This window comes from Ruditapes philippinarum, unplaced genomic scaffold, assembly GCF_026571515.1.
Source record: "Ruditapes philippinarum isolate M1 unplaced genomic scaffold, ASM2657151v2 ctg1200_1_1_1_1, whole genome shotgun sequence".
NCBI classification, from domain to species: Eukaryota; Metazoa; Mollusca; class Bivalvia; order Venerida; family Veneridae; genus Ruditapes; species Ruditapes philippinarum.
This window is the reverse complement of record NW_026858277.1, coordinates 22,364-44,566: the sequence shown is the minus strand read 5'-3', so window position 1 is coordinate 44,566 and position 22,203 is coordinate 22,364. Positions and strand designations below refer to the sequence as shown.

The following is a 22,203-nucleotide window of genomic DNA, read 5'->3' as shown; positions in this document are numbered from 1 at the left end:
TCCTCAGCGAGATTCGAGCTTACAGGTTGCGTAACAGTCAGCGTGTTTTTTTTTTTTTTTTTGGTTTTGTTTTTTTGTTGTTTTTTTTTTTACAAGATGGGTGGTCATTCGCATAATTAAGATTATACAGTGTACATTTTGTTATATTTCCTTTCTTTTATTTTCTTTAATTTTAATTGTTCTTTACATTGTTTTCACCTACCTAAATCACTGGGAATCAATATCTTTTGCATTTAATTATTATTATTATTATTATTATTATTATTATTATTATTATTATTATTATAAATTATTATTATTATTATTATTATTATTATTATTATTATTATTAATTTATAACATATCTCTTTATTTCCTCCAAAGGTACAAGTCATGGCAATTTAACATTTGTGATACAATATGATAAACAAACTTCCGCGGTAGCACCCTATCAGCTGATGATTAAAGCGTTAGGATTCAATGAAATTTAATGATAAAGATTTTTATTTTTGGTGGGGGGAGGGAGAAGCTAGGGAATCCTTCAACTAAGATTAAATACGCACATTATTCATCTGATGATATAGTTCTAATATATAGAAAATATAAGGAATAGACTAAATGTTTTGACAAACCATGAAAAAAAAATTAAATTGAAAGTGTATATCATGATACTTTAAAATATACAATGATAAAGATAATATTATTGTTATGTACAGTATGTACATGCATATGTATAATATCATTTCTTTAATAATGAGGCTTGAAGGTACGTCCCTGCAAATATGTTGTGGTGAAAATATTATTGTAATCACTTTGCTGATAATTAGACAGATAACTAATCTATGAAAACATTTGATTGATAACAATTAAGCACTTAAGATAATAAAAATGTAACTATTTTAAGATAACAACCTCGGTTATTCGTTCCTGTGATTTTTACTTATGAAACGTGTAAACACGGGATATTTTGCTGTGAAGTGTAGAAGAGGTGATAACTGAAATGTATTTCGTATGACACTAAAATGCTGATTTAATCTTAATATCATGCGTCATTAATTTGTTTATTCATCTATACTTTTATGTATTCAGTTGCTATTAATATATCATGTTTAAAGCTTTTTAGTGTGCGTTTGTTGTTTTTAGCATAAATATCAGCCTTTAGTATTATATAGATGAAATGCTTGCAGATGTTGATTAAGTTGATAAGTTACAATCGGAGATTCAAATTTTAATACATGATGGATCAAATGGATGATGGAGATTTTCCTCAACTTCAAGTTATTACGGAATTTCTTAGGACAGAAGCTGAAAACCGTGTTGTGCAAACCACCGAATTGCAGCTGTATCAGTGTATTTCAAATTGTATTCAAGACATAACCGACAGGACACCGGGACATACATTTAACAATCCTTGTGGGGAAAATTGTGTTAGCCATCTCACAAATTCAGATTATTTAAAGAAAACTGTTGTGGAACTGCTGGAGAAAAAATCGGAACAATTCCAGTCTGTCTCAGATATGCTAGTAGACAATGTTCATATCCAGGACAGTGATACAAATAAAAAGCAAGTGTATGAGATGATTATTGCAGATTGCAAGAGCGGATCTAACTACCAGGTTTATATAAAACTACTTCTTTATGCAATAGCTACCTGCACAAATACCCCGATTTATATCTTAGATACAAATGAAACCGGTCTACATTGGGTATATTATCAACCATTATTCAGCTATGAAGAACAAACGGGACGCTGTATAAGATTTATTACAATGTATATGTCGCCAGTGAGAACGTTTTATCCTATATATCAACACGACATTGAGGACAAAAGAAAACCAAAAGCAGAAGGTCAAATTGGAATGTATTTGAGTATCTTAAAAGGTATTGAACCTATTACAGTAAAAACTCTGAAAACCGGACCCTCTGAAAACCGGAATCCTCTGAAAACCGGACCATTTTAAAAGTCCCGTATTTTCTCCCTATATGTTCATTGAAAAAAAATCCTCTGAATACCGGAACCTCTGAATTCCGAAAACCGGACGATTTTCTATGGTTTCTAATGCTAAACATGCATTAAAAATCCTCTGAAAACCGGACAGCAATTTAAAGTGTCAACTTTCTGTGTATTTTAATGTAGATCTAAACATAATCTCAACAGGTGACATGTTCAAATACCAGGTAATGGTCATTTCCTTTTATCTATGCAGGTGTGAAAACACTTGTCAGTGTATGTTAATTTCTTATTGTCAATTAAATTATAGCTCTTTCATCATATTTGTGTTTTTCCTCATGTAGATTTAATTTTTCAAAAATGTTTTTAATGTGTTATGATTTTTTTAATATAAAAGGTCTAAAAGAGTTCAGAAACTGTTTTTAAAATGATTCCTGTTTTGCTTTAAATTTTGATCATGAAGTTATCTTTGTTTTGATATCAATTATAGGCAAAAATAGTAATACTAAATAAATACCATTAATAACATATTTCAAAGCTAATAAAAAGATATGTTGTTTTTATTTTTGATTTTCTGAATTATATTCATGGATTTGCATAATAAAATTACTTAAGACATGTATTGCAAAAAGAACTTAAAATATGACTTAGACAAAAGGGTTGAAAAGTAAATACAAAATGATTGAACAAAGTCATTGTTCAAACACATCATAATTATCAATGAATGTATAAAACCTCTGAAAACCGGAATCCTCTGAAAACCGGACTTTTGGTCAAGTCCACACAGGGTCCGGTTTTCAGAGTTTTTACTGTACTTTACATACAGATGGTGTTGTAATTGAAACAAACCAATTAATGAACCTCTGAATACCTTACTATGTAAGAAATTCCTGGCGATTGGTTTAGGGTAAATCTCAATACAAAAATCTATCGTCCTGATAACACTGAAAGACGTCATCGCTGATGTGTACTTTGCATCTCAAATGATGAAGAGGACGAATTCCACTTTGTTTCAATAATTCGAATTCCGTTTAAATATTTAAAAGAAACCTTTATTACCATGTATCGAACAATTTCAATATTATGACATCACTCGGTGTTTCTTTACACAACGAGGGTATTTGATCACAGATCAATTCTATATAAATACATGTAAACATAAGTAGTTATCAATTTTTGCTATGAAACAAGATTAATTATACAGAAGTATCAAAACATTTAGCTGTAATCGTAATTTGCATATATCTCCTATGTTTCAGATATACAAGTTCTTGAAATAGATGTACCAAGTACATTATTGAACGTCTCGAATTCATTCAAATCCGAGATATGCAGCAAATGTAACCGGGAAGTTATTAAACAATGCTGGTTCGTGTTTTTTTTTGTGTTTTCTTTTTCTTTTCTTTTTTTCCTTTTTACTTCCTGTAATATTTAAAAGAACTGGATATCAGTAGGCTTTTCATTGGTCATTTTAAAATGTGGGAATCTCATTGGTCGTTCATTTCTAAAATGGTTTACTCGTCTAATTTTTAATTAATCCTGAGACTTACGATCGTACAATATGACTAACCCTACTGAGAGTCCTACATAACTGTTTGCAATCACAACAACTAAAAATTTAACTGTCTTATTATATCATTAATCAAGTATATTATATCATTAATCACGCACTGCTAGCAATTCTTTATGAATATAAATGTCCGAAATGATTTTTGCAAGTAAAAGCATATTTACCTCGGCAGAGTGTCTTTTTAAAGGATACTTCTTGTTTCATATGTATGTACACTGTACAAAATGTACATATTTATTTATTGTAGTGAGATATTTAGATCACTTGACATGATAGATGAGGAAACTTTTACATGTATGGCAACAGCGTACAGAGCACGTTCAAAATCTTTGAACATGCTCCAAGGAATAGCAGAACAAAATGAACTTGCGTTTAAAATTATTTGTCAGGTATATTTATTAACCAAATTATATTTCCCACTTTTTTTTACTTATTTGTTTGCTAAGTTATGTCATTGTTTTGTAAGTATGTTAAGTACAACAAAGGGGCATAAACATAGTACTGCACACAAACTACAACAATCATTTGGACAAATGTCGTGATATACATGCAAGTGAATAGTCCTATATACGATACTATTTTCCCAGACGATGCAGTGAAATTGTCGTGAAAAGAAGAGAATAAATAATGAGAATGTTTTACTAGATATCTTATTTCAGTAGTACAAAGTATTAAGCCTACGTACCTCATACAAAAAATATAACATTAACTCATATCTATTTCTGAAGATGACTGTATACCATGTCACTCATGGTTTCGTAATTTTTTGCTAATTTACTTTTTATAAATAGTACATGTACATGAACACAAAATTATCTGCAATATCTATACATAGTCTGTATACTAGTTTCCAAATCGTTCTTTCAGTACTCTATAGTTCTGTAATTAAAATAATTCGCACTCAACGTTAAATAATGAAAGTGGAACTATAGATATTAAGTTGTGTGTATTCCAATCTGACTATTAAAGTTCAGATCTCCTCAAGTTTATTTCCTGCTTTGAGTTAATTAGAAGCTGATTTTAATCAGATTGTGTATATTACGCCATGGTTTTGATTCGTACAAATGGAATATATTCATTTCCATGATTTCGCCAAGTTAATATGGAAATACACCGGCAAAATTACATCTTACTTCACATATAAGCCTTACATCGAATTCGCTCGCCCCGTGATAAACGAATACGTACACTTTGTTGCTTAAACGATATTGACGACGAATTTCACTTATTTTAAAATAAACAGCTTAATATGTTGAATATTGACTCAAGAAAACTTTGTATCCTTGGACACTATTATACCCACAAAAATAGTACTATGTATATTTCAAAGCAGTACTTCAATGGCTCTGTATTGTTATAAGTCTTAAGAAAATTCTCTATTACATTGTATAATAATATAAAATATTTCCACATTCTCTTTTTTTCATGTATTACTAACTTTGTTAACTATTATAATGATTCTGATCATCAATTATGAAATTGTTTTGTCATAAAAGATAATAATTTAATAATTATTATATGCGTTTCTCTTCTGAAAGGTTTTGATACATCGTCAGGAGAAAAAGGTATTGTCACCATATGTAGAGGATTGGGATTCATTTGGTAAGACTGACCTCACTTAACTTTATTAGATACCTATGTAATAATCAAATTATGACAAAGGGACTGAAGCTCGGAATTGATTTAGAGACATTTAAAAAATATCAATACAGTTATTGTATTTATCAAACAAGTTATCCTAGTTTAAGCATTGTTTATATCATAAAATAGGACCTCAAAATCTCTTTTCTATGAGTGCGAGGATCGATCAAAAAGTTCCTTGCTCGATGTACTTCCGGTAGTCAGCGAACCCAACTAATGGTCTTTCTTTTCAATATAATCGCCCTCTACATCAATGCACTTTGCCCACCTGTGCTCCAACTTGTTTAACCCTTCAAAACTTATCTTATCTTATCTTAATAAAACTTATCTCATTGACCGCCTCTATGACACCTTCATTGCTTCCAAAACGTCTACCACGAAGCTTGGTTTTCAGTTTCGGAAACAGGTAGAAGTCAGAGGGGGGCAAGTCCGGAGAATATGGGGGATGGGGAAGAATTTCAAAGCCGCAGTCAGTTTCAGCAGTCATCGCAACTTGGGTTGTGTGATCTGGCTCATTGTCGTACAGGAGCAGAACGCCTTGAGTCAGTTTGCCCCCCCCCCCCTTTAACGCGCGATTTCTTGACGCAGACGTCTGTACCGTTTATGATACGACCTTGCTCAAGATAGTCAATCATGATTATCCCCAGACTATCAAAAAAAAAATGAAGCCATCATCTTCCCTGCTAATGGCACCCTCTTGAAATTCTTCGGAGGGGGTGAGCCAGGGTGCTTCCACTGCATGATCTGGGTGTTTTTTGTTTTTTTGATTCTGGACCCTTGTTTCATCCCGAGTTACGATCCGGTACATAAGATCAGGTTAATTCTCGTTGCGAGACAAAAGATATCTTGCAATTTCAACTTTGGTCCGTTTCTGGTGGTCAGTCAACTGTCTGAGGACCCATCTAGCGGAAACCTTTGACATGCCATAGACATCAGTCGGAATTGCCTGAACTGAACCAAAGATTATACCTACTTCCCAAGCAATGCTTCGCAAGTCTCGCCTTCTGTCACACATGACCAGATCGTGCACAGCTTCGGCAGTTTCATCGTTGGATGCGTCTTTTTGCCGCCAGGCCCCTCATCATCTCCAATGCTCTCCCTGCCGCTCTTAAATTCAGCAGCCCATTTTTTCACAGTGCTATAGGAAGGGGACTCCTTTCCAAGTGTATACATGAAGTCTTCATGGATTTCCCTTCCTTTCTTACAGAAGTACTTAGTGACGGCTCTGATTTCAACTTTCTCCATTTGGTTTGACACACCCCTTTTCTGATCAAAGAGTGTTTTATGTTAAACCGCGTGTAACTCGATCAGTAATCTTCAATAACTTATTGAAGATTACTGATCGAGTATACGTCGATACCGATATCTTATTGTAAGATATCGGTATCGACGTATCGTGTGTAAATGTCAGTGAAGTGGCTAGAAGTATATCGGGCCGAGAACTTTTTGTATTTTCTGATCGCAAGATCAGTAAATACATAGCTAACATCCACGGTCTAACACAAAATTTCCTTACAGACCTAACAACGCAAAGTAGTTCTCACTCAGAACTGCTTAAAAACCAGCAATTTAAAAGAAAGAATAATTTTTAATGTAGGCATTTAACGAATTACAGTGCATTAAACGTTTAGAGTAGTCAATAGAAATATGAGGTTACAATCACAAATTTCGCGGATGAATATCTTTTTTATCCAATGAAAAATGTTCGGCTATTTCCGTAAAGCTTAATCAATGAAAATGCTATTTTTAGCTATGTCGATTACCGAATACTCCAGAGCGAAGTACACAAATAAATCTGACTGTCGAGTAGTGGAATATATACATGTCGTACTGTTTTGTCGAGAAGATTTTCGCTAAATTATTTTCATCAGTGTTAAACGTGAACAAAATACCTCGAGTAAGCATTACAAACACGAAATGGAAATTCTCAAATTAGAATTACAATGTATTTGTTTTTATTCAAACTACATATTATTACTTCACCGTGGTGCAGAGGTAGCGCGCTCGTTTAGGGTGTGAGAGGCCAAAGGTTCAAATACTAGTCTAGGCAACTTTTTTTTTTTTGAAGTGTCTTTTTTAAGGAAGTAGCCACGATATGCAAGGATAAAGTGTGGCTGTCATTTTTTGATGCAACTCTAGTCATGCAAAATTCCATATGTATCAATCTCAAACTGTTAAAGACGCAGTCGCTGCGTAAGATTAATTATAGTATATAAAAATAAACTTATACAGGAAAATACATACAGATAGTCAACTTATGATTTAGATTGCAAAGATCAGAAAATACCACAGAGGTTGCAGCCCTTTGATTTTATTATACCTCTTAATTAGATGATTTTATCAACTAGTATTAGTCTATCGTTGTTTATATCTATCGTTCACCAATTTACTAAGTTTCCTTTCGTATGCATACAAACAGGGAATGATACATTAATAATTATTGTTTCAGTGTTTGAGTGCAGTTATTTGAAACAATTCAAAGCTCTCGAAGCACTTGATAACGCTGTATACAACAGAAATGTGGTCGTCACAGGTTTTGTAAGCTCTTGTCATTTGGGTGGTCGTGAAATGGACGAAAGAAGGAAGAAAGTTACAACAACAGTTATTGCAAGTTCTTCAGCTGGAATTGTATCTGGTGGGCTTGTTGTAGCCGGAATAATATTAGCACCGACGACGTTTGGAGTATCATTAGCGCTAAGCATAGCTGGGGGAGCAATAGGTATGGCGTCTGGTGTTGCTGCAGGGACAGCCAGGGCAATAGAAGCCGTGAAAGAAAACAAAAAACTGGGACACATCAAGACACTACAAAACAATATGCAAGACAAAGAAAGGGATGTGGCAAAGGCGCTCCATGATGTAGAACTTGTTTTTGAAACAATTAAAGGAAAAAATTCGGATGTTGAAGATGGCGATTTTGGTAAAAGCAAACGCGGGTTTCTGGCAGTTGGTTCTGTTTTTCGAGCGACCCATGGCGGGGTTGGGATAGGACTTGTGGCAACACGATTGGCAGCATCGACAACAGCTGTTTCTGCAGCCATCCTTGGGCCGTTATCTTTGGTATTAGATATCGCTTTTCTAGCTGAAGCAGTACATAACAAGGCAAATGGCGATAAAACAAACTCTAGTAAAATATTACAAACTGCTGCAGAAATAATAGAAACAAAGTCTAAAATATTCAACAGTATGTTGCGCGGAAATTGCGATGAAGAACAGAGAATGTTTGACCGTAATTAATGACTAGCAAGAGTTTTTGTTCACAACAGTTCAGCATATCAGCTTTCACTCTCTGCTGAATACACATATGAACAAGAATATTTTAGTGGTACTGTAGTTAAATACATATATCTGACTGGTTTGTGATACAATGAATTAAGAGTTAACTCATAGTTAACTCATAAGACTTAAAAACTATTCGAATGAGTACAATGTATAGATCCCTACATGACCCTAATCTTTTCAATTTGGATTAACGGATTAGTAGATTACAATAAGAATTTCACCACACAATATTTCTTAACAAAAGAACACAAGTCAATATTTGTGGCTACATCTATTATTATTTAAATAAAAGGTCACAGTAGGGATCTATCATGTAGTCATGTATATCAAACTTTGATAGAAAATGGCGTTACAACGCTAAACAACATATAAAATTATAAATAACGTAAAAGGGTGTAATAACGCACCAAAGGGCTAAGTTAAGTGAATAATAGTAAATATGAAACCCAGTGCCTCAAAAACCCCTCAACATATGGCCAACCATGGTTTATACCTGTGTACCTTGCCAGGATCATGAACTGTGTGGTGGTAAGTGAGTAAATTACAAAGTTATTATAAGTAGTACAGGTAGTACCAGCTTATCTTAACCTCTGCACTCAAGAACTATATGCTGAGGGGAGCATATACACAATATGTCAGGGGGGCATATACAAATGAACATTAACTGATTGCTTCTAGTGTACTTTCAGTGGTATGATTTTGATACATTTTTTTCTCAGCAGTTTTCAAACTTTATGGATTTTAACTCAAAATTTAGTTAGATATGTTATTGTTGCCTTTGCATTTTAACTCGATGTTATTATAGTTGATGTTATTTAATTTATATGAATTTTTTATTTTACTTGGAAGATTTGGTGTACAGACCTGCAACCCTTACATGGCCAGACAAAGACATCGCTTTTTGTATGCATTTTTTTCACCAATTATATTAGAGTCAAAACATCATTCCAAAGATTATATAACATAACACTATGTGAAGCAGGATCTGGAGCAAGGACACTTTAAATGTCATCGATAAGACCCATTAAGATTTTATTTTCATCTTCTGAAAAATAAATGATAAGAACTATGTAGTACTAAAATGGGTTAACTTATTTCAATATAAAAGTAAAATTTTTTTGAAACTTGGACATACAGTAGTAATGCAGGAATTGATCCATTGTTACCTCATAGGATTTCACAGTCAAACTTAGCTTCTGAAAACTGGCAGTGACTTTGAACTTCTATATAAAAGAAAATTATAATTGATACAAGAATTTACATTGACACAAGCATTCATAAAGTTATAAAAGAAAGTAAATCACACATACATTGTTTTTTCCTGTTTTATTCATACATATACCTCATATTGCACAAATCAAGTTACCTAACAAGTAACATTATACATACATATGAAACCCAACAAAAATAATAAACCATTCAAGCAACTTTCAGAAAAATCTTATATACATGAACAACAATCCTTAATTCACAATAACACATGATACATATTTTTGATATTTGGTAATTTCTCTCTCATTACTATTACAGAAATATGAAGATTGATTTCTTATATCAAGAAGATATTATCAAAGAGATAGTGTGCTTCCTTTAATGGGTTATTTGTCAAATTTGGCCATCTGGTTTGTTAAAGCAGCATGCCTCCAGATTAATGCTTATTTTCATGAAACTTTTGAAAATGTATTTCTAGCAAAATACTGATAAGATTTTAATTTACACATTGCAAACAAGACTTACAATCCAAATTACTAAAATGAAGTCAAAATATACAAAAATAGCCCTTACAGCCTTAGTCACACAATAAAAATATACATGTAGTTATAAATATTGCAAATCAGTCACATAATATGTAAATTATTACTTGAATCTTTTAACTTTTCTGTAAATATTAGTACAATTTACTCCATTTTCTTGAAATAGTATGCCTTATCAGGAGGCATACCGCTTTAAGCTTCCAGATGTTTTATTTTTAATTACACTATATGCCAACACATTTATTAATATTCATTACTTCTAAGAGTAGAAGTAATGAAGATTAATAAATGTGTTGGCATATAGTGTACATTGTACATTGTTCTTTAAACTGAAAGGTATCTGGTATCATTATACCTCAATATATCCTTCTATGTAAAACTCTGGAAGATCTGTTTATATGTTTTGGTGGAATGTCATCCTCATAAAAAATAATCCCCAAGGGATATTTATTATATAATAAAATCACCTTGAGGCAAATAACTTCATATGCAATTTTTAGATTAATAAAATAAATAATACAAGGCATTAGTTGATCATACATCATGCACAGATAATGTAGTTAAACCTGAAAACTCTCAGTAAACTGTACTCCTCTTCAGAGGTACCCATACTATCATTTAAAAAAACAAATCATATTTTACAAGTTCATACTGACACTTTGGGCTCATTCATATACCATTCAAAACAGTTTTTCAAAGCTCTAATAATTTGTAAACAGATATTTGCGTCTTGGACAATTAAAGCCATCCACCACAAAGTTTGCCCCCAGTTTTTGCAGATGCCGACATTTGCCCCCTTGTATCTTTGAAAGGGGCAGACATTTGATGGGCAGATAATCTGCACCCCCATCTTAAAATTTTTAAGGGCGGACATTTTCCCAAATTTTAAAAAAAAATCAAAATTAAAAACATCTTCCCTCCAAATTTATAAATGCAACGGGATACGGGAAATAGCATGGCAAATGTGTGTCCTTCAAATTTTTTACAGGGGCAAATGTCAGCCCTTTCAAACATGCAAGGGGGCAATGTCTGCCACTGTAAAAAAAAGTGGGTAAAGGTCTGGGGAAGATGGTGCAAATGTCCAAGACCCTTTATAATCACAAGTCTCACTAATGAGCTTCAGTCAAAAAACAAAATGAATTTAAGTACTTCACTAATTCGCATTTTTTTCAAAGTCAGATTTTTAACATATAATAAATAAAGTATCAATGATGCTGAACATAGTTCAGGTTGAAGCAACGCTGTCCCTCATTTTTCTGAAAAATATAGTGAAATATTGTGATAACACTGTATTTGTATGTTGATGAACTCAACTTCCTTGTGAATAATTTATCAATAAACCCTCAATTTACATGTATCACAAAATGGTCCCCACATGTATATAAAGTACATGTACACAAAAAAAGAGACCATCCATAAAAATTTCATGTAATATCTTTCTGCATGGGAGGTCGCACTAAACTGTTCCTTTTTATACAATCCACCATCCACTCAATACCTTCATTAATGCCATCTCTGAAATAAACATAATATATACATGTTCTCATATATTATAAGATTTGAGATTCTTTAAAAGGTTATAAGACCCAGTATATGTGATTGTAGGCTTATATGACCAAAGCTACCCAACAAGGGTTATATAATAAACAACTGTTTATAAACACCCAGGGGTGGCTGGTTTTGATTCTCATGTGGGGTGTGACAGTTGGTCTCTGACAATGAGTATTGTGAATAATTGTGCATTTACTGGCCCATACATATAATGCTCTATATAAATATATTGCAAACAACCATTTATATACGGCCATATAACCTATCAGGAATTTTTATAACAAATTTATAATGCTGTTACAATAAAATTTCTTTTTAGAGTTTTTATAAAACTATACAAACATCATGTTTATCTAATGAAAAATGATGTTTCAAATGTGTAATTGTATAAAAAGGAAATATGACAATAAATAACCATACATTTATAATGTAACAAGAATACAATGAAATCTTTGTATAACCAGTTCTCTTATATAAAAGATACCGTATTCTATTTATAGCTGAATGACATTTATATTAACCCTTTCCCTCATGAGCATATTGTGAAATGGCCGTTTTCATTGAAAAGCCTACTGTTACAAGTTCAAACTGCTATGAAACTATGAAAAATGCTTCAATACTAATCAAACTTGGCACAAATGTTGACTGGACCATTGCCTTTGTAACAACATGCTCAGTCTTAAATTTTCTGTTACCATGGCAACGAGGGGACATCTCAAAAATGCCAAAAATCACTATTTTGCCTTGATTTTTTCCATCAAAGTTTATTTCAAAGTGCTGCAACTTCTCAAGGGATTGAGATAGAGTCAAAGGCTTTTCAGCGTTGGTCACACATTACAGTAGGATCGACCCGGGGTCATTTTTAGCCTCTCACAAGTCCAAAATTTCTTGGCAATGAGGGGGACTACGCCCCCTTCAAACCCCCCAAACAGAAGGGGGCACATCCCACACCTGATGTATCTTTTGGAGGGGGGGGGGGGGGGGGGCGGCGCCAAAAAAAGTGCTCACTTTTTTTAGCAACATTTCTCAAACATGTGTTTGGGGCCCAAATAGGACATTTTTTCACTATTTGAGGCCTAAAAGAGGGGGAGGGTATATATGAGGTAAAGGGTTAATAAATATTTGTCAGTATCAAACCACTGAAACATATATAAATTTTTCTTCTTACCCTTTTAAAGCAGAGACGCCATTTACTCTACAATCCCTGTGTCCGAGAAGTTCTCTACTACTGTTGAAGACGGACTTTATATCTCCAACTGTCACAACATCCTAAAATACACAGTTATGTATTTGCAATGAAAACATGTTTTTCTGCTGACATTTAGGTATACGAAGAATACATTTCTAATAGGCAAACAAAAATGCATAGATAAAAAAACAAATTACATCATATCATATCAAACATGTAACTATTGTTGGAATTCCAGCAATTTTTTTTCTTTTGCCAATAAATATACATGCAATACATGCAAATATATTATGAAATATGTACAACAATAATTACAATAACACAATCGCATTCATTATATGTTTTATAAAAAATTGCCCGTACTCATTCAGATCTTTAACTTAAACCTGTCAATTCTAGACTATAAAGCAAATTTGTCAAATCGATATCCCCACATCAAAAGATTTAAGCTTCGAAGTGTTTTGCACCTACATGTAAGAGCATTATATAGAAACAAAGCCCACAAAAATGAGCAGTGTCAAGAAAAATGACATCTTAATTATACCCCCACCACAAAATGTGGGGGGGGGGGGGCTATAATGGATTCGCTTTGTAGCGTCGGTCAGTCCGTCCGTCAGTCAGTTGGTCAGTCCGTCTCCATTTTCGTGTCCGCTCTATAAATCCTATACCAATTGAAGAATTTTCTTTAAACTTGGCTCAAATCTTCACCTCAACAAGGGGATGTGCAAACCCATGTTGCCCATGTGTCAGCTCAAGGTCACAATTGAAGGTCAAATATCAAACAATCGAATATTAGACAGTATGTCGTGTCCGCTCTGTAAGTCCTACACTAATTGAAAGATTTTCTTCAAACTTTGCTCAAATGTTCACCTCAACAAGGGGATGTGCAGAACGCATGTCACCCTTTTGCGGGCTTAAGGTCAAGGTCACACTTGAAGGTCAAAAATTGACTTAGAAAATATTCTTAAATTTTAACATGTATTTGAATATTTCTAAAACTAGAAAAGGTATTTGCTTGAAACTTAAAATATATATGAAGTGTCACAATTAAGATATGCTGGTCAAGTTTCATAACTATGTATTGCATTTTAACAAAGTTATGCCCCTTTTTAAGTCTTCAAATTTACATACAATCAAATATCAGACAGTATGTCATGTCTGCTCTATAAATCCTATGCTAATGGAAGAATTTTCTTCAAACTTTACTCAAATGTTCACCTCAACAAGGTTATGTGCAGAATCCATGTTACCTTTGTGCCGGCTAAAGGTCAAGGTCACACTTGAAGGTCAAAAATTGACTTAGAAAATGTTCTTAAATTTTAACATGTACTTGAATATTTCCGAAACTAGCACAGGTATTTGCTTGAAACTTTAAAGATATATGAGGTGTCACAAATAAGATATGCAGGTCAAGTTTCATAACTCTGTATTGTATTTTGACAAAGTTATGCCCCTTTTTAAGTCTTTAAATTTACATACAATCAATACTAGACAATATGTTGTGTCTGCTCTATAAATTCTATACTAAGGGAAGGATTTTCTTCAAACTTTACTCAAATGTTCACCCCAACTGGGCAATGTGCAGAATTCATCTTACCCTTGTGCCAGCTTAAGGTCAAGGCCTAACTTGAAGGTCAAAAATTGACTTAGAAAATGTTTAGTACATTGGGAAAATGAAAGGTTATTTGTAACTGTTTTGAACATGATTTAACAAAATATATTTATACTATAACCAGTACAATTAGTCTTTTTTTCACCAGAGATAATTTCTTTCTTTGTATATGTATTTGTGGCACTAAAGTTATTTCCTTAGCCACCTTTCCAAGTTGTCTACTGTCAAGGACATTGGTGGGGGTACGAATCGCATTCAGCGATAGTTCTAGTTAAGATAATACTTTGGCATTATTTCATATCATTTAGTTATATTCTTAAATTTTTTCCATAATCTATATTATAATGATAACAGTAGCATTCAAGTGTAATGAAAGTATGTTTATACTTAAATTATCAAATTCAGTGAATTCAATTAGAAAAGGAATAGAGATTATCTAGATATCAATATGTATTGGTCCATAATGAACTGTCTGTAATTATACAATAAATAACTATAAGCATAGCATTTAGTATCATATGTAATGGTAAGTGTGAGATACATGATCCAACATTACATATCTTTAGTGAAAATGACAGGGCTGACAAAAGCCTTCCAGTGAAAATCAAAAGGCTGACAAAAGCCTTCCAGTGAAAATGACAGGGCTGACAAAAGCCTTCCAGTGAAAATCAAAAGGCTGACAAAAGCCTTCCAGTGAAAATGACAAGGCAGACAAAAGCCTTCCAGTGAAAATGACAAGGTGAACAAAAGCCCTCCAGTGAAAATGACAAGGCAGACAAAAGCCCTCCAGTGAAAATGACAGGGGGGGGGGGCTTTAATCAGTATCCATAAATAAAAAGTTTCCCATTTTAGGATCCAATTCTTTCAGGACACTTGAATAATTTTGCCTGACACTGCTCATTTTAGTGGGACATTTCTATCATAATGATCTCTAAGGAACATGAATCTAAGAAGCTTCACAAACTTGCCTTTTATATTGAAAAACTATACATGCAACTTAGGGTTTCAACCAAAAAGACACACAGGGTAGTTTTAAACAGGGTTTTCATTTTTATCTGAGAAAACAGATGCGCGAATAAAAACAAACGATCTGGCCAAGCATCAGGGGGGACATTATAATCTACAGGCTGAAAAATAAACAACAACCAATTTAATTAACAGAATTTCAATTGAAGATATGGATTGTCAATCTATTAATAATGAAATCCCTCTTTAAAATTTAAAACAGCCATACAACATGACAGGGAACATTAGATATAAGACAAAAATTACCTGTAAATCTTGTTTGTTGGCTAGCAAGAGCAAAGGAACCGTTTTCAAAGTTTCATTAACAATCATCTTATCTGAAAATGATACATTTGTGCAGGTTTTTATCCACTATGAATATATAGGCTAAAGGCATTCATAACAATTTGTTTGTAATCAAACATCAACAATTTATATTCCAGTAACTATTCTTGTTTTCTTTTCTTTTTTTAATAGCACTTCAGTTATTTGGAAAAAAAATCCTGAATAAACAAATATTTGTTATATAAATTATTACTTTTTAACATGAAGGAAGTGAAAAACCAATTATCATAATCATATTTTTATAATATAAAGGGAATTTCTTCATGGATGGTGGAGTTTTCCAATATCTTTCAAATGCTGAACTCAAAACAGATTTTTTTGTATCAATGAACCAGTACCTTATCAAATATAGAAAATTCAGGTACATATATACCAGTAATATATTTTCAAAGACTCCAATATAAAATGTTTTCTAATGACAGACTTTCATCAAGAGAATCCAATTTTCTTTGTTTAATACTCTGCAATCATTTTTGAAAATGTACAAAAAAAATCTTTACCTTGAATTAACATGGCTCTTAACTTGAGCAAATGGGCCGCGTCACGACAAAACCAACATAATGGGTTTGCGACCAGCATGGATCCAGACCAGCCTGCGCATCCGCACAGCCTGATCAGGATCCATGCTGTTGGCTTACCAACCCTATTACAAGTAGAGAAACTGATAGCGAACATCATGGATCCTGATCAGAATGCGAGGATGCACAGGCTGGTCTGGATCCATGCTGGTCGAAAAAGCACTATGTTGGTTTTGTCGTGACGCGGCTCAAATCATGTTTCAACTACATGTAAGTCTTCAAGGAAATTCATGTATACATACTGAATTTTTCAACTGAAAATGAGATGCCCATGATCTCTAGATCGTCCAGTTTAATTCGGGCTAAAAATTGAAGTATGAAATAATAAATGCAAATGTTTATATTTACCAAAGGCTTCTTTAGATTCATCAATTCTTTCTTTGTCTGATGAATCAACAATGTAAATAACAGCATGAGATTCTGCATAATACTGCAATTATACAAAATAAACAATAATTACAATATAGCTTAAAACGACATTATGCCCTTCCAAGGGTATATAGTGAGTGAAGAGGTGAAAGACAAAATAAGTTTACATTGTCCTATAATTCCTTCCAATTTTATATTTTACTATGCATGAATGATAAATATCTCACATAGCCCTAGGAAACTTCTAAAAAAATCCGTTGAAAATTAACTGATTCTACCCATAAGAGAATTTCTTTCAAAAGTTGTACATTTAATTTATTTTTGTCCAGATTGAAAGATGAACAAGTTCATTTAGGACATTTAGAATGGTTAGCAATATCAATTTATCATGAATCCTTTCGCCAAAAGATGACGGCCTAAGACACCTGTATAAAACCAGACCAGCCTGTGCTTCTGTTTTATCTGACCAGATTCCACACTGTTCGCCACCTCATTTTCAACATTTTGACTTTTAAATCTTTTAGATAAACAGTTTCTAAATACAAGTCAGGCATGTGAACACAGGTAGATTAAGATGTTAAATATGCAGACTGACCTTGTCCCACAGTGACTGTAACTCTTCTTGACCACCAAGATCCCAAAACTTCAACTTTACACCTCCTATCACTATTGTTCCAACTGAAATATGCAGACATAAAAATTAAATGCAAGATAATTCATATTACAGATTGTATCAGATAAAAGTTCTCTTTACAGAGTTCAATGATATATGTACACATGTACATTCATGATATACTAAAAAAATTTAGTAAAATCTTACTGACAAGAAGAATGCTTCTAATTCCTGTAGAATAGCTCTAGATGAATACTTACATACTTAGTGTCAAGCTTTATTTAGTTTCATTAATATTCTCTTTATTATGTCATAATTATTTTTACAAACAGGATTCTATGAAGCACTACATGTATGAAAAATCAAGACTATGAACAGACTTTGATATACATGTGTAGTATCGACTTTTGTACTTCTATGAAAATTAACACACAAAATGTTTAAGAAATACAGCGTTTTCACTGGATGACAAATAAAGCTGGACACTTAAGGAAATAAGACATATGTAAATGGAATATCTATGTTTTTCCATATAGTTTACGTAAAACTTATTAAAGACAGAAAAAACTACTGCACTAAAACTTTCCATCTTAAACACTTGTGTTATACATTTGTGTATATACAAACACCTGTTTGGGCCATATAACCTGTCAAAAAAATTGAAAAATTGATAACTAATAATATACTTACTATTTAGACCAACGGTAGTGGTAATCTTATTTAAGTGCATGCCCTGGTAGTTTTTGGTAAACTTCATTTTAGTCTGTTCCAAATAGGTCTAAAATGATAAATTAAGTAAATAAAGCAAAAGATATTGAAGCATATTAAATAATTTTCATTGTTTCTACTCAACTTGACAAGGAAAAAATAGTTGTTCTCAATGAAAATGCTGAATGTGTGCTCCATCTCCTTCAAAATTAAAATGAAAGAAAAATAGTCATGACAATTATAAAATATATACATGTACATGATAAAGGAAAGATCAATATATAGATCACTTTGCCTATGAATGTTTTGGATAAATTTTCATGCTTAAAATGTTTTTATTTCACAAACTTAAGAATCAACTGTCCTAATGGAATTTGTAAACATGTTAATATTGTCAGAGTAAAAAACAGTTCACTAATTAAGGAAAAATATCTATAGCGGCCAGTCAAATCATTTGATTAAACTGAAAAACACTTTTCCAAGGGTTCCATGTTCAAATCCCTGTCAGGCTGCGCATTTTTCTAACCCTTTGACATTAGTTTCAAAGATGTTTTAAAAAATTATTGATGACAAACATACTAAAGATAGGATACTGCATGATGATAGATTTCGGACAGAGGGGGATCAAAATAGCTCACCATAAGCACATTATACTCAGGTTCATAAGCTAAAAATATGCAGCCGACAGCAAGAAAACTGATCACATAGATACATTGTATACAGATTGCTGATATAATTTCATTAATCAAAGCAATCAAATTTTTAATACATCTGACCATGGCCATTTCTTTTTTGTGTTGGGTTTTATATCACACTAACACAGTAGTATAGGTCATATGGCAATCCTACATATTGAACAGAATATTTGCACAGGCAAGTATTTCACCTTATATTAAAACACTTTTTTTTTAAGTTTAATCCCTTTATATTATGATTTGCAAAAAGATTTCGATTTAATTACGTCAAACTTTACTATTATTCACAGTGATATAACTTATGATGACATTTCAATCTTTAATGACTTACAGTTTTTCCAGCATTGTCCAGCCCCAGTATGAGAATATTGTACTCATCCTTCTGAAACATAAACTTCCACAACCCAGAAAACAATGTGTACATCTGTAAAATATAAATATATACATGTACATTTTTTCCAGATACATGTATATACTAGACTAGTAGACTTTAAAAACAACTTCCTCAATCATTGAAACAAGATTTGTATACAGTCTGACTGTCTATTCTAGGATTCAAAAAACAGGGGGGATTTTTTATTGAAAAGTGAAAATTTATTACATTTTTGATTTTTCCCCTATTTCTCTATGTCAAATTTCCCCCCTGCCTCTGAAAACTAGGGGGAATTCTCAAAAATATGAGTGAATCCCCCCATCCCCTCACCTAGAATAGACACTGTGTATATGAAGAATTAATCAGCATTTTTTGTATACAATCAGTGTATATAATCAGTCACTAAGGTTTGATACATAGAAATGAGTTAAAATGTGACTATGCCCTATTATACTGAATCTTAATCTGCTGGAAACAGAAGTGAGTAGCCTTTGCCAACAGTTAAGGCCCAGGCCAGTCTGCAGGTCTGTCTGATCAGGCTTTATACTGTTGGCTGGTCAATTAAAAAAAATTTCATTTTAATATCCCCAAAACTCAAACTTTTAATGAACACCCTCAAAAATGAAAGTTGGACCAGTTCATGAGAAAAATTCAGCAGGTTATGGCTGAAGAGTCACATAGATCTTTAAATAACTGAGCATGATAAGTATGTCTTTAATGTTGGTATTTATACTTTGCCTTCAATGATATGTTTTTGATGAAGACAAAAAACAGATACCAAATTTTTTTTTTTTTCAGCTTCGGGTCCACAAGTGTGGAACCTATTTATTAGAGAGACATACATACATACAATCATACAATTATGCATAGTCAAACAAATATATTAAGAAGATCAGTAAAAAACTAGAAAAAGGAAACATTGGATATGATACAGTTTCAAAATATTCACATTACATTTATAATATAATTTTGAAATGCGATTATATAAATATTCGTTAAGAGAACATTGTAATACGGTGGTTTAATAACTATATTATATGATATTTATAAACAGATGATTTTGTGAGATAGTTTTACATTCATTTATATATTGTTATTTTCTCATCCTTGTCACTAGTCCAACAAATTAGACTTGTCAAAGAGACACCGAGATAATTTTGGATGGTTTGAAAGTAACAAAAAAAAAGTCTGTAAAATGCGTCAAACCATTCATGCCAAATTAATTAGGCTACCTTGCAAGCTAGAAAAACCTAAACGAAAAGTGTATACAATGATACCAAAAATTAAATAAAAGAAACAAGAATTTGTAATGTTACTATACTAAACCAAAAAGTATACAAGACTGTCATGCTTTTAAGCTGTTAATTATCAATGAATTTAACTGTCCATGTGGTGGAATTGTCAGGTTACCTGATCAGTAGTCCTATAACATAAGACGTTTCCGTTCAAACTACGTACACTCCAACGTCTTATCGACTTCTTCATAAGTTCCTTTAGCAAAACCCGCCCACATGGATACAGGTAAAATGGCCGAATGTATATAGCGGTGAAAGTGGTATAGATTGTATTGGCTTGGATTTATTTACAATCGAAGGTTAGTCTTTTTTTTTTTTTTGCTGCACATTGATGCAAAAATGTTTAAATTTACTGTCTGCATAGCTTTCGACTCAAAATATTGTTTTTGTAGTAAATAACGGCGGTTTAAATAGCGCTTCAGAATCGCTGCGCGTTTCGCTAAAGGAACTTATGAAGAAGTCGATAAGACGTTGCAGTGTACATAGTACGAACGGAAACGTCTTATAAATGTTATAGGACTACCTGATCAGCTGATTGGCCTGAACATATTTTCAGGGCATGTACTTTATTGATATCATAATATATCTGGACTGTTTTAGAGATTTTCGTAATTGCTATAAATAATCCCAATCTGATTCTGAATCACTACCATCATAATTTTTTTGGAAATTCATTTTTTTAACAATTTGTTTTTTAACAAGACACATCACATAGACAATATTTGCTATCCCACAAAAGTACTTACGGCTTAGCTAACGTCACAACTTAAAAATGAGCAATCAAGACGCTGGGGTATATATTCAACCGTTAAAAGTCGTATTTTGTCATAACAACTTTAAGAAATTATGGGCGCTGACATCTTGTATTTTTCTTAGTTGTCTCCCTTTAAGAACGATTCGTACTCAAATAAATTCAGACCAATTATACCATTGCACACTTTGGCACAAACTGCGAAACATTTGACTTCAGTTTTTAAAAATGCATCATTGTTGGACTTAATTTACACCCACGTGGAATGTGAAAGTTGACATTCAGATAATGTCAATAAAACCGAAAATGTTATTTCCAGAATCACACCGTAGGCTACAATCAAATGGGCAGACAAGCGTTCAACTGTCGACAGCCGTACCGATTACTGAATCTGCAGCAACCATCAATTATGACAGTACTTATTTTTCACTTTAATTTTATAACAAATAAAATTTTATTCTCATTTTTTCAGATACGAAAATTTTTATAATAGTTTTTTTTTTCTGACGCGGGTTGAAAATTATTTTATCATACTTTTAATTTATTTTAAAATAGATAGGTAGATGAAAACTTCATTCTTTAAAACAATGGTCAAATAAAAAAAATATAAAGGGCCAATAAGTTAAGTATTTGGTTAAAGTTACAATAAATTAGTTTATATATACTGCATACCTGATTTTTGTGGGGTTTTTTAAATGGCGCTTCTCACTGGAAAGTGTTTTTCTTTTCTTTGATTTACTCGAACATTATAAGGATATGTTAAAAATAGATAAATACTTACCGTCCGTCAATTGTGTTTTTTACACCGACATGTATATACTAGTACGGATGTCGACGGTTAAACGGTTGTCTGTCCATTTGCTTGTACCAGGTACGTATATTAATATAAACACCTGCTTGTACGGTGTGCGGAATTGTTAGTATAAGATCTAGCTAGAATAAGTC

The 22,203-nt window shown here is 32.6% G+C and overlaps 2 protein-coding genes across 2 annotated transcripts; one reads left to right on the top strand and one right to left on the bottom strand.

Moving 5' to 3' along the window:
- The first annotated feature begins 1,103 nt into the window (after nucleotides 1–1,103).
- Nucleotides 1,104–9,870, top strand: LOC132752646 (uncharacterized). The gene is made up of 5 exons (XM_060742997.1): nucleotides 1,104–1,860; nucleotides 3,190–3,298; nucleotides 3,748–3,889; nucleotides 5,039–5,102; nucleotides 7,591–9,870. Exons 1-5 carry the CDS (start codon nucleotides 1,215–1,217, stop codon nucleotides 8,373–8,375), a joined length of 1,746 nt encoding a protein of 581 aa, XP_060598980.1. The 5' UTR covers nucleotides 1,104–1,214; the 3' UTR covers nucleotides 8,376–9,870.
- Nucleotides 9,871–9,917: 47 nt separating this feature from the next.
- LOC132752647 (ADP-ribosylation factor-related protein 1-like) lies at nucleotides 9,918–21,411 on the bottom strand. The gene is made up of 8 exons (XM_060742999.1): nucleotides 21,254–21,411; nucleotides 19,171–19,263; nucleotides 18,127–18,214; nucleotides 17,419–17,501; nucleotides 16,803–16,884; nucleotides 15,799–15,869; nucleotides 12,894–12,994; nucleotides 9,918–11,689 (listed from the first exon to the last, which is right to left on the bottom strand). Exons 2-8 carry the CDS (start codon nucleotides 19,261–19,263, stop codon nucleotides 11,599–11,601), a joined length of 609 nt encoding a protein of 202 aa, XP_060598982.1. The 5' UTR covers nucleotides 21,254–21,411; the 3' UTR covers nucleotides 9,918–11,598.
- Between the last annotated feature and the right edge of the window lie 792 nt (nucleotides 21,412–22,203).

Coding starts and splice junctions, on each gene's coding strand:
- LOC132752646 (XM_060742997.1), top strand. CDS start 1,215: ATGATGGATCAAATGGATGATGGAGATTTTCCTCAACTTCAAGTTATT. Junction 1,861..3,189: donor GTATTTGAGTATCTTAAAAG/GTATTGAACCTA, acceptor CCTATGTTTCAG/ATATACAAGTTCTTGAAATA. Junction 3,299..3,747: donor GAAGTTATTAAACAATGCTG/GTTCGTGTTTTT, acceptor TATTTATTGTAG/TGAGATATTTAGATCACTTG.
- LOC132752647 (XM_060742999.1), bottom strand. CDS start 19,263: ATGTACACATTGTTTTCTGGGTTGTGGAAGTTTATGTTTCAGAAGGAT. Junction 12,995..15,798: donor CCAACAAACAAGATTTACAG/GTAATTTTTGTC, acceptor TGTGTATTTTAG/GATGTTGTGACAGTTGGAGA. Junction 11,690..12,893: donor GGCGTCTCTGCTTTAAAAGG/GTAAGAAGAAAA, acceptor TGTTTATTTCAG/AGATGGCATTAATGAAGGTA.